General features: G+C 44.5%; 1 protein-coding gene across 1 annotated transcript; it reads right to left on the reverse strand.

Moving 5' to 3' along the window:
- Positions 1-494: 494 nt before the first annotated feature.
- On the reverse strand, positions 495-12046 carry M6PR (mannose-6-phosphate receptor, cation dependent). The gene is made up of 7 exons (XM_006069782.4): positions 11691-12046; positions 5149-5328; positions 3778-3944; positions 2664-2773; positions 2106-2236; positions 1437-1563; positions 495-1006 (listed from the first exon to the last, which is right to left on the reverse strand). Coding segments are annotated over exons 1-7 (840 nt in total). The 5' UTR covers positions 11693-12046; the 3' UTR covers positions 495-883.
- Positions 12047-13221: the final 1175 nt, after the last annotated feature.

The following is a 13221-nucleotide window of genomic DNA, read 5'->3' on the forward strand; positions in this document are numbered from 1 at the left end:
CATGTTTAGAAATACTGGTAGAGGGAACATTTTAGGAGTTAGAAAAGCTCTGCCAGCTTTGACTGCAAGTGGGAGAAGCAAGCCGTCAAGGATATCCCACTACAAGGTAAACAGACTTCCCGCTTCTGGAACCCCGGTGGCATGGGAGGTCCATTTCATTGTCCCTTCCAATGGACTGCACTTCTGGATTAGGTATTTTAGCTGCAGATGGACCAGTAACCAAGATGATGACCCAGGGCCCAGTTCCAGCTGTACGGTCACTCCAGTGCCAGCCAATGATGTTTGGTACCTTGTAATCCTGGGAAATTTCACAGTTTCCATCCTGACCCGAGGTAGGAGAAGTAAGTCTACAACCTCTCCAGGCTCAGACCAAATGGCAGTCCTTGTGACCAAGTAATCACTGCAAAACAGTTCCCAGCAGCAAGTTCCATCCAGACTCTCATGGAGACCACTGTAGGGCAGAGTAACAGCATGAAAGCAATCAAACCTATAAATAATGTTTCTTGGTTTTTTTTTTTTTTTTAATTAAATCCAGTGTCTCAAAAACTTATGAAAATGTGTTTAAAAAAGAGAGTCAGGGAGCCTGCCGCACCCTTTTGCTCACAGTAACTCCTCTACTTGTACTTTCTGGTATGAAGACAGTGCAACAGCCTCTGCTGTGATTGGCCCTATTATATTATCTGTCCTGCAGCTGTATCTCTGAGGAGGGAAAACCAAACAGGGAACAAAGGGAAAGGCATTTCTTCTACTGACAGGTGGATGCAAACCAAAAGCAAACCAGAAAGCAAGAGTGAGACTAAGGGTGAGATGAGAGACTGCTTCAGAAATCTGCCGGAGGACGCTTTGGTTTGGGGGCTGAAGAAGCTGGACATCTGAAGTGCAATCACATTGGTAATAAGTGATCATCCCTTTCTTCTGACTCCTCCCCCAGCTGATCATCCCCCACACCACGATAGGCAGCAGGCACATTTCGGGGTTTGGAACGGCATACAAAGTCACAGCCATCCTATAGAGGGAAGAGCAAAAGTGATCATGTGAAATCAGCAACTTTCAGGTGGGCACAGTATGTTTATGGTCTGAGAAGGTGGCAAGAACTAGTTTTCTCCAGGGATAATGAAGAGAAACCCCAAAGCTCCAGTGATTGGCCTAAACTGAATTTGGGGAAACACGCTCTCCTCATGTAGGCCCCCAAATAGCTAGATCAGATTCATAAATCTAAGCAACAGTACCGTTCTTCCAGTCAGTCTGGAAGGTCAGACATTAAGGTGCTATGTTGCTTATTACCCTGTATTGGGGCAACCAGTTGTCTTGGTTTGCTGGAACTTGGGGTGGTTTTAGCACCCAGAAGTCCTGTGTCTCAGGAAACCCTCAAGTCTGGGCAAACCAGGACGGATGGTCGGTCATCTGCTTTGTCTCCCAGCTGCCCTATTACTTACTGCTACCAGGTTTCCAAGATCCTGCCAGAAGGCCAAGTGAGGAAACTGCTCCATTCCTTTGGCTCCTACCACCAGTCGTTGGTACAGGAACCCCCCGATGATATAGACTGCGACCAGTGATGCAAGCCTGTGAGGGAGAAAGACATCCATACTCAAAAACTGAGAATCAGTAAAGCTCATTCATTGTTACCTGTTTCCTAAGCTCTGTTCCATAAATATGGAAAAACAAAAAAGGGGTAGTCAGTTGAAAAAAAAAGGGGCTGGTAGAGCCTGGAAAACCAATTAGAGTGCTGCCTGCCTGAGAAAACCTTTGGATCAGAAAAAAGCAAGACAGTGTGTGACTCATTTAGGGTTGAGAACAGTCACCATTAGATAAACAGTCCAATTTCTTCAAAAGTTCTAATAATCTAATAATGGGAGAGTAATAAAAACTGTCCAGTCTTCCAGTAGGGAAAAAACCCCATCTCCAAATGCATATATTTACTGGGGATAAAACATTGTCTCATTTTTTTAAACTTGCAGAATTTAAAGAGGATATTCACAGACTTCTTTCCCCTCCAATTATAATATAGCATACAAATACACACACGCTACTTGGACCCATATACTTCCAAGTGATTGATGAGTTTAAAAAAAAAGGCTTGGACTGATAAAGGAAGAAGGACTCACGTGACAAGTAAGATAGAACCCACACTAAGGTGGGAGATCTCTGGGGAACACGCCAGGCTGCTGTCCATCTCAAAGAGGTAGAAACAATCTTGGACTTTGCCTCGCTCCTCAGACACAGGGTTAAAGTTGTCCTGACGGTAAGAGGACAGACACAACATTTATGTGGTAAGGTGTTTGCTTCCGATGCTTGTCTGAAAAGGAGCACAAACCCACAAAACCCCCCTAAACATTTGCTTCCTCCTGGGTTTAAGAACTTATTTTCCATGTATGATGGAAGATGGACGCCTATGACTCAGGGAAAAACTGAACTTCTGGTTTTTTACATTTTTTGGCTGCTACCAAATGGCATGTGGGATCTTAGTTCCCCAACCAGGGGTCAAACTCATGTCCCCTGCACTGGAAGTGGGGAGTCTTAACCACCGGACTGCCAGGGAAGTCCCTGAATGTCTGATTTTCTCTCATCCACCCCAATTATCTTGTTCCCTCTGGACATTCTGTCCCACCTCAGGTCAGTCCTTTCATCTCCTCTCTAGGCTCCTAGGCCCCAGGGTGCCTCACCGCTAGGGTGTGTCGATTGCAGGAGATCATCACCACTGCCCGCCGCTGCTCCCTGCCACAGTGGTTGTCATATTCATCACCCCCTTTATAGATCAGCATGATCCAATTACCTGAGGATGGACAAGGGAAAAGGAGCTTTAGGGTGGGGGAAAAGCAGAGACAGACCTGGGCACTGTGGAAGCATGGAACCAAGTTCCGTGAAGTTGGTTTTAGTTAACCCCACAGGATGAGCTCTGGTATACCAGAAATACCAACTAAAACCCAGCCCTTTACAACAGCTTGTGTTCCCTTGTTAGGACAACTAAGAACCAGATATGCATACAAGAATAATCTTGATTTCCCACACTAAAGGTAGGCAACCGATAGTGCAAATACAATTATGATCCATACTTAGTCATGACTCACATTCTCTGAACACCTGCTAACATCAAGAGGCTCCATTCAATTACTGGGTGGCAAGGGAAAGCCTAAGATCTTAACCACAGATAAATTTAAAGTGGGTAACTTTGAAGACTGGAGACACTTTTCCTTCTTCAGTATTTACTTGTTCAAATTTCCTTTGCAAAATATCATTTGATTAATAATCATGTGAGGTGACCAAGGTAAGGATTCTGATTCCAATTTTGCATATGAGAAAACAAAAAGTCAAATGATTTTTCAAAGTCACAGGATAAGTAAATATGAGCTGGATCAAAAATCTAGTCTTCTGACCCCAGCCCCAAACTCTTGACATTGTTTTTTATTATGTTATTTACAGCAACAACAATCTGCACTTATTTATCTGCTTAAGGGTATAAAATAAACTATAGTTGCTCACATAGTCCTTTCCAGCAATGATTTTATGATTTTTGAGAAATATTATCAACATAACTCAAGTTGGTGGGGAGACTTTTGTAGACTGACTGGCTTTCAAAAAAGCTTAATCTCACTTTAACACAAACATATAAATGTCCTGAGCCTTGGTTGTGGAGGAGTGGTGGAGCTGGGTGTTCTGTGGTTTGCAGGTATCTCAGGTGAACTGAACCACACACACCCATATGATACAGCCTGGTAAAGACAGACATACAGGGTTATCAGAGGGATTCAGTAAGCTGATCAACAGGGAGACTCTTACTTCCATTGAAGATCTGAGTCTCGTTGAATCTCCCAACTACTGTCTCCTTCCCGTTACTTTTGTTGATCTGCACCAGGCCTGCCCCAGAGGAGTGGTTGCCAGCTTCTCGGCACACCCGGAACACATAGCTGTACATGTCTGGGCTCTGGCCCACGGTGCTCTCAAAGCTGAAAGCAGAAATGCAGAGAGGAGGAAGAGGACAGTTAGAGCTGTCAGCCTTAGAAAGAGCAGCCTCTGTTCAAACAACGGTGTGTTCAACTTATTTATCAAACATCATGGCTAAACATCCTAGTGAATAATATCTTTTGCATTGTGAGGTTAACTATGACCCAGAGAGGCTAACTGTTGACGATGACCGATGAAAATACAGCCTCCAAGACAGCTAGTATTCTAGATATTTCTAGAATAATTGTTCTAGACTACACTAAAGTATTAGTACCTCCCTGTGAATGAGGGTGTACGTTCATGATATATATCCTAGTTCCTTAAAGATTATCTTCAGATTTATGTATCTGAAGATTATTTGACACTTATGATGATGTTTAGTCATGTTTAACCCAGGGATCATACTCAGGTTTCTTGCACTGCAGGTAGATTCTTGACCATCTGGGCCACCAGGAAAGCCCCCTTCACTTTCATTTTCAGTGTCTGACTCTTTGTGACCCCATGGACTGTATTCTTCAGGCTCCTCTGTCCATGAGATTCTCCAGGCAAGAATACTGGAGTAGGTTGCCATTTCCTTCTCCAGGGGTTCTTGCCAACCCAGGGGCTGAACCCGCATCTTCTGCTTGGCAGGCAGATTCTTTACCACTGAACCATCTTGGGAAGTCCTTACGATGATGTACTGAAGTCACTCAGTCGAGTCCGACTCTTTGCGACCCCATGGACTGTAGCCTACCAGCTCCTCCATCCATGGGATTTTCCAGGCAAGAATACTGGAGTGGGTCGCCATTTCCTTCTCCAGGATCTTCCTGACCCAGGGATTAAACCCAGGTCTCCCGCATTGTAGGCAGACGCTTTACCGTCCAAGCCATGATGATGTAGTAGTAGACCTAAATATGTTCATCTTACACTTCTGAATATCAAGCTGGTCTCTTGGGTCCAATCTTACAAACAGCTACTCTTCTGCATAAAGTACCTGCACATCCCTGCTGAACACTGGGCTAAGCATGTGCTCTTCATCATAGAGGAACGCGAGACAGCATGGCCAAATAAGGCCAATATTAAGTACAGATTAGAACCATCTCTCAGAGGAGGTTATGATACATGTATCCCCTCTGTATTCAGTAGTAATATAAAAAAGAATACAGTTAGTAAGAGATTCTTTAATAAAGTTGTTTTCTCAAGGCCTTTAAGGTTCTTCTAATTTACCTTTTGTTAAATAGCGGTGTCAGCCTCTTCAGGAGAGCCAACTCTTTCTCTGATTCTTTACCCTTTTCTCCCACCAGGTCGCATGTTTTCTCTTCAGTCTGCCAAGATTCTCTGACTGCCACGGAGAAGAGCAGCAGCAGAAACAGACCAGTCCTCCAGGAGCTGTGGAGGGGGTACATCCTTTTGGGACAGGGAGTGTGTTTTGGGGAAAGAGGGAGAGGATTGGGGAAAGAAATAGAGCACATGAATGTGTAATAAATGAATAGCACTTTTTTAAAAAACCTGTTAATCTTCCACCCACCACCTATTACTTTATACTAGCCAGTTTTCTTTCCTTTTTTTTTTTTTTTCCAGTTTTCTTCATTATTATGATGCTGGGCTTTATTTTCTTGTCTCTATTTCAAGTTCTTTTTTCCCCATTATCTAATACACAGGATTGGATGCTTAAGTCTCCAGGTTTCTTTTTCTTTTCAAAACTTTTATTCTCTTTTAAAAAATAATTTCATTTATTTATTTTTGGCTATGCTGGGTTTTCACTGCTGCATGGACTTCTCTCTAGTTGCAGCAAGCAGGGGTTATTCTCTAGTTGTGGTGCGTAGGCTTCTCATTGCAGTGGCTTCTCTTGTTGTGGAGCACATGTTCTAGGGCTTGTGGGCTTCAGTAGTTGCGCCTCCTGGCCTCTAGAGCACAGACTCAGCTGTCGTGGCACATGGGATCAGTTGCTCCAGGGCATGGGGGAATCTTCCTGGACCACAAATAGAACCTGTGTCTCCTGCATTGGCAAGTGGATTCTTCATCACTGAGCAACTAGGGAAGTCTTAGAACATATTTTTAAAGACTCTTCCTATGCGACTCCCTCACCTGACACCACTCTCATTTCCTGTCCTTACTGTGCTCCTTTCATGTGTAATCGACAAAGTGGACAGCAGAGTTAGTGGGGCAGAGTTAGTGTATACAGGCAGTTGTTGAGATTTCTGCAATGTGTGCATAAAACAAGAATATATTTTTGGTCCTAGAAATTGTCACAAGAATCAATCAATGGCTTAGAAAATACTTAAGTGTCACCAATGAAGAGTATTTTGATCTTGCTGAACAGTAAGATTCTTTGGCATCCGCAACAAATAGTACCTTTCAATATCTCTGTGCCAAAGCACCTGTTGTCAGGAAACCCATACATCTATACACATATACACACACACATTAATTATCTATCACTTGTATCAGGAAACCCAAACACACACACACACACACACACTAATATCTACCTATCACCTGTGTCAGGAAACCCATACAACTACACACACACACACACACACACACACACACACAGATATTAGTATCTACCTATCACCTGTGTCAGGAAACCCATACATCTATACATAAACACATACACACACACATATTAATATCTGTGTCAGAAACCCATACACCTGTATATATATACACACACATATACTAATAGTTATCTATCACCTGTGTCAAGAAACTATATAAATCAGTCACTTTCAGTCTAATTCATAGGTAAGTCCTTCAGAACATAACTATAGGGCTGAGAAGAGGGAAAGCAGAGAACATAAAATAATTACTTATGACAGCCTGATGGAGATATCCTTGCCTCCACCATTTGGTGAGAGGTTACGTTGAGATGTCTCGTTATTTAAAATTTAATACTGGTTCATTAATACTATTTAAATCCTTCCCCTAAGATAATACTTGAATTACAATGAACACTTGATAAGGGCTAGTTGAAAGTTATTAAGAAAGATGTAAAACAGAGAAAGAGACCTGAATACTTTGGGCCCTAAGTCCTTGTTTTAATATTCAGAAGCATGTAACAGTCTTTGTTCATACTTACCACAAAAATGGTGAACAGATATTAACATAACCACAGCACCTAAGATTTGAGATCTATCTGTTCTGTCTCATCTCTAAAAAAATCATTCAACCATTTATAAATGATAGGATGAACAAACTTCATGAGGTCCAGAGCAGTGGTCTGAGTAAGTATTCTAAAACCCACTTCAAGCCATGAAATTCAAGAGTTTCTTGATTTCTAGTAAGTATAACTGTCTTCCTACATTCCAGTTGCTGATGACTCTTGAGAATCACCAAGTCACTTTACAATTAACACACCCAATTCATATGATGCTTGAACTGTTTTAGGCATGGAAACATGTGGCTCTGTTTTCCAAACTCATTTTCTTTTCTCTCATCTCATCTGTACACCTATGCACGGACTGTAGTGAAAGTCGCTCAGTCATGGCCGACTCTTTGCGACCCCACGGACTGTAGCCTGCCAGATTCCTCTTTCTATGGAATTCTCCAGGCCAGAATACTGGAGTGGGTAGTCTTTCCCTTCTCCAGGGGATCTTCTCAACCCAGGAATTGAATAGGGGTCTCCTGCATTGCAGTGGATTCTTTACCAGATGAGCTACCAGGGAAGCCCATCAGGCTACTCTGTCCACAGGATTCTCCAACTAAGAATACTGGAATGGGTTGCCACAACCTCCTCCTGGGGAATCTTCCTGACCCAGGGATCGAACCCACGTCTCTTATGTCTCCTGCACAAGCAGGCAGGTTCTTTACCACAAGCGCCACCTGGGAAGCCCCTTTATACACCCAGGATACACTGATTTACTTTGGTAAGAATTCACTTTGGTATTCATTAATCATCCCTCAGGCCATTGCTGCGTGTTAATTTTATAAAGTATCACCAATTTTCCTGATACAAAGATTCAATTCTTCCAACTTTTTCTCACTTACAATAAAATATTTTATTACCACAAGTCTAGACTTTGGCTTAAATACTCTTTCAGTTCAGTTGCTCAGTCGTGTCTGACTCTTTGCGACCCCATGAATTGCAGCACGCCAGGCCTCCCTGTCCATCACCAACTCCTAGAGTTTACTCAAACTCATGTCCATCGAGTTGGGGATGCCATCCAGCCATCTCATCCTCTGTCGTCCCCTTCTCCTCCTGCCCCCAATCCCTCCCAGCATCAGAGTCTTTTCCAATGAGTCAACTCTTCACATGAGGTGGCCAAAGTATTGCAGTTTCAGCTTTAGCATCAGTCCTTCCAAAGAACATCCAGGACTGATCTCCTTTAGAATGGACTGGTTGGATCTCCTTGCAGTCCAAGGGACTCTCAAGAGTCTTCTCCAACACCACAGTTCAAAAGCATCAGTTCTTTGGCAAGTCCTCTAATTCTTCTTCATGCTGGTCCACTGATTCCAATGATTCTATTTAAAACTTAAAATAAGCAGAATTTAATAGGTACCTGAATAAATTTTCTCCACTATCCTAAACATATTTTTTTTATGTTTGATCTTACTTGTTACCCTGAGACCATCTCATATATATATTTTTTTTAATAGAACATCTGATTTTTGACTGGACTCAAGACTCAGAGGTAGAAGCTCTGAGAGAGGACAGCTTTCATCTCTTAGCAATCTGTTCCTGGAGTCTTTCTTTGGCCCACTTCATTCTCTTGGCCAAAAGTTGAGCATCTTCTGGAGCCTGTTCTTCATTTTTCTTAGTATGCTGTTTCTTCTGACAATACATTGACATTCGTGTTGCACAATACTGGAAAAACAAGCTGCTGAATCTTGGGAGCTTTGGTCCTAGGTTTCTCACCTTCTTTGTTTAGGGGCTATCTCACAGCATACTGGCAGCCACACAGAGAGACCACAGTGGATTCTGCTAGCTCTTCTGCTAACCCCAAGTGATGAGCCACAGTTTTATCAGTGAGGCCAGGAATATCCTTCTCTCTCTCTCTCTTACGATGACCAAATTGAGAACACTCAGACTGGCATCCATGTATAGATTTGCACTTTCTCCAATCCTCCTTGGTCTGTAACAGGAATGCCCCTTACTCAGTAGCAGGTGCAGGCTCTGCCATGGGTCCAGACACCTCCTTCACGGGGAAACCTTGTTTGCTGGTCCCACCACTGATTCGGACCACACAATTCTTCCATTTTTCACCCAGAGCGTAAATAGCAACTTCTGTGTCCACACACTTCTCAGAAAAGATACCAAGTTTTTGTTCATCATCCATTTCAATGAGTTTCTGACAACCAGTGGCTGGGAAAGAGATGTTCAGCTTCATCCTGAAGTGGGTCACCATACCTCCAAGGCACCACAAAAACAAAATTACACTTGAGGTTCTGTTTCCCACATTCACTAGGGCAACCAATACTTGGGAAGTCATCTCCCTGACTTGGTGTTATCCAAACATCAATTCATTGTAGTAATATTAAGGTGTCTGCAGAGAGTAAGTATAGCCAACCCCAAAGTCTGAGCGTGGATGTGTCCTAAGTCTTGTCCAACTCTGTGACCCTATGGATGGTGGCCCGCCAGGCTCCTCTGTCCATGGAAGTCTCTGGGCAAGAGTACTGGAGTCGTTGCCATGCCCTTCTCCAGGGGATCTTCCCAACTCAGCTATCGAACCAGGTTCTCTACCACTAGTACCACCTGAGAAGCCCCCCAAATTTGAGACTACCTCCCATAAACACATTTAAAGGATCAACAGAAAATACTTAACAGAGTGCTTGCTTTTTGCTAGGAATTTAACATACATTAACCAGTTAAACCTTACCAAAACCCTATGCAGCAAATACAATTATTCTTATTCTACAGATGAGAAAACTAGACATAGTAAGTGAGCACACTGTACCAGGTAGTCAGGCTCTGAGCTCACTGTCTACACTTAACCACTATATGTACATCTTCTTTCATATTAATTTTTTGGGATGATCAGAGCAGGCAGCCAAAGTTTTGCTTTCTTTTTGACAAAGCAAGAAGGGGAAGTGACCTCTCACAGTTCACAGAATAGAAGGCAGAATGAAGAACCCAGACCTCCAATTCCTATCTTCCCTAAATTAACTCACTGCTCAACACACAATGCGACCAACTGACTAAAATGAAATGAGGCTCCTTTTATTAGATTGATATTCTTTTTTCCAGGATCAGTTTTCTGGAGGGGTGCTCACACAGAAGGCTGTGTCTTTTGGCTTCAAAGTTAGTTCCTTATCTGTTAACAGTTGAGGATCTCTTTTCCCAAATTAGAACAGACTCTCACACAACTAGGAAAAGAACAGCTAAACACCCTGCAGTCAGCAATAGTTGACTTGAGCTATCTTTTATTTGCTCACTGGTTCAAAAAGATAGGATAAGAATAAACTTATAGTCTTCTCTTTCTTGCTTAAGGTTTGGCTACATTTGAGCTGCTTCTCTTTGATTCCGTGGTGTATGCGCTAAGAGCTTTATCCAGATTATGTTTATTAATCTTCACAACCCAGAAAAGCAGGTATAATTTCCCCCACTTCACAGATGAGGAAACTGATTCTTATAGAGCTGAAGTTACTTGCTTTAGGTTATACAAGTATTAAAAGGTGTATGAAGTTATTAGTAAGGCAACTGGAATGAATCATGGCATAAAGATATTTTCTGAAAACTTTCTGATAAAAAAAGGAGTGCAACAATGTATCAGTAATGGGATGAATTAGAGAAGGAAATGGCAAGCCACTCCAGTGTTCCTGCCAGGAAAACCCCATGGACAGAGGAGCCTGGCGGGTTACAGCCCAAAGGGTAGGACAAGACTGAGCATCTAAGCAAGCAAGCACAAAGGAATGAAATCCAAGGGCTGGGGAGTCTCTTTTTAATGTGCTACAATTAAGCTTCTCAAGGTGCAAGTTTAAGCAGCAAGGCTTAAAGATTTTGAAGCATCCCTTTCAATTTTCTTGTTCTATAATGATAGATTCATTTAGGTTAATGCTAAAAAATTCTCCTTCAATGGGATGACCAATGATGGTGCCAGGAACTGGAAAGAACTTTACATCGCTGGGCCCCTGTACCACTCACTTTCCCCAGTCCTTAAGACTAGCCATGAACATTTTCCGTTTGTCAATTCAATTTCTCCTTTCTTCTCTCTGGCTCATTTTTGATACGGCGGTCCTTATCTCCAGTCTCTAGCAGCTCACACTTCTGGAAGAGTAGCCCTAACTAGCTGAACCGCTGAACGTTGAAAAGCCTTAGGAAATCAGCTGTATGGACCAAGGGCGTAAACTCCCTACAAAGAGGAACACAAATCCCTCTATGAGGACTCTTTACACACATTCATCTCCCTCAAACTTCTTCGAGGGCTCCAGACAATCGCGTTGCGTCTAGTCTCCCGACTTTGCAAGTGCTGAGCGTCATACTCTTTACAAATGATGCCCCTTGACCTCCCTCCACGATGCGGGCCAAAACCCAGTCTACAGGTATGCGGTAACACCTAGAGCTGACTCCAGACTTAGCGATCTTCCTTTTCCTGCCTTCCACACACTTAAATCCCCTCTCCAGTCTTGGAGATCCTTTCTCCCTCACTCCCTTGGGGACCCTGTGACTCCCCAACCTCACGCCTCCGTTTTTCTGCCCTCGGCCTCCTTATGTGGAGTTTTGGGCTAAAACCCGGGTCAAGCGAGACTTAAAAAGAACCCGGACCCCGTCACAGCCACGAGGTGGGAGCACTCTCCAGCCCCTCCTCCTCCACGCCCCTCATACTCACATGTCACGTGCCGAGAGAGCAGGCAAAGCTCAGAATCCCCGGCCCAGTAGCTGCCCGTCGCTGGGAGACAGGGCCAGCGAGGGGCCGGCCACAGACCCGGGTCCCAGAGCTCGTGGCGGAGCCAGCGTCCCTCCTAGCGACTAGCTGAGCGCCACTCTGGGAACCGGAAACAGGAAGCTCTGGGCGGCCGCCGGGCAACTGCTCCTCCCACTAGACCCCGCGGCATGTGACCGCTGAACCATTTGGCCCCTTTCCCCTTTCCGGCCTTTCAGATCATCCCGGACGCTGATTGGCCAGGGTCGTGGGCATTAGGCTCCTCCTCCACCGTAACAACTCCAATCCCTATCGAGAGTTGCAAGTTTAGTTCCACCGTTTCGGGTTGCCTTTCTACTAACGGGGGTCCCAGAGTCCCACCTCCTGGCCTCTTCGGCTCAGGCCCCCAGTCACGCGGGGTCACGCGCGGTCACGCTCCCTGGTAGGTTGGACGGAAGGGGCACGTGAGAGCGGTGGCGGCACGAGAGGGCGGTGGCGGAAGCGGAAGTGCGGGGCAGAGCCTGCCCCCCAGGCCGCGACGGGAGCTGTAGTTCTCGCGCACGACCGCTTCTCTGGTGCTGGCTCAGAACGTTTACCGCCTGAGGGGGACGCTGATTCGCCGTGTGCAGGCCGCGAGTCGCTTGGTGTCCCACGTCGGCACCTAGACGATAGTGGAGAGCGATGACTGGGTCGTCATCCTTACTTTCTTAACGTCACTTTACATCCTGTCTACGGTTTAGTACCCTAAAGTGTGATATATTCGACTTGTTTATTCGAAGTGTTACTATTCGACGTAACCTTGTCACCCCTGTGGCATTTTGTGTGATGAACACTGTAACCAATTCTGACCCGAGGAACTCCGTTTCGGTCTTTGCGCCTTGGCCGAGAGCCTTTGCGGTGTCCCTCAGGTCTGACGTCTTAGCTGCGTGTTGAAGTCCTACCTGTAGTGAGAACTCGGTTCGGATCCCCAGTGACTCTGGGACTCACCCTCTTGGGACGGAATCCCGTCGTCCTTCGAGTGCCCGCTGGTTGCTCCTATCAGCTTCAGGCTGGCTTCCTTCTGCTCGGATTCCTCCGTTGCATTTGCCTCCCTCCGTCTTGGCGAATGGGGACTAGCTTTTGAGTTATGCTCACCGGACCTTGAACAGCGTTTTGAATGAAATAAAAGAAGCCAACACTTGGTTAGCACCGCTGTTGAAAGTGCTTTAGACGAGAATGAATTCACCTCCAAGCTCACCTTAATGAGGAAGTACCTTATCCCAATCTTAAACAGATGAATAAATTAAAGGCGATGGAGGTTAATTGACTTACCTTGGGCTCCCCAGCTCTTGTGGAATTAGCATTCAGTTTTCATCGTTTAGGGGTAAATTAGCTGTATTGGTGTATAGAATCCATCCTGAGGTTTTTCTTTTCTTTTCTTTTTTTTTTAACTGGGGCATTCAGTTCAGGCTAGGTGGCATATTTGGGTTGGGTTTGGATGTGTCTTTAAAAAAAAATT

Source organism: Bubalus bubalis, chromosome 4 (assembly GCF_019923935.1).
Source record: "Bubalus bubalis isolate 160015118507 breed Murrah chromosome 4, NDDB_SH_1, whole genome shotgun sequence".
Classification (NCBI taxonomy): domain Eukaryota; kingdom Metazoa; phylum Chordata; class Mammalia; order Artiodactyla; family Bovidae; genus Bubalus; species Bubalus bubalis.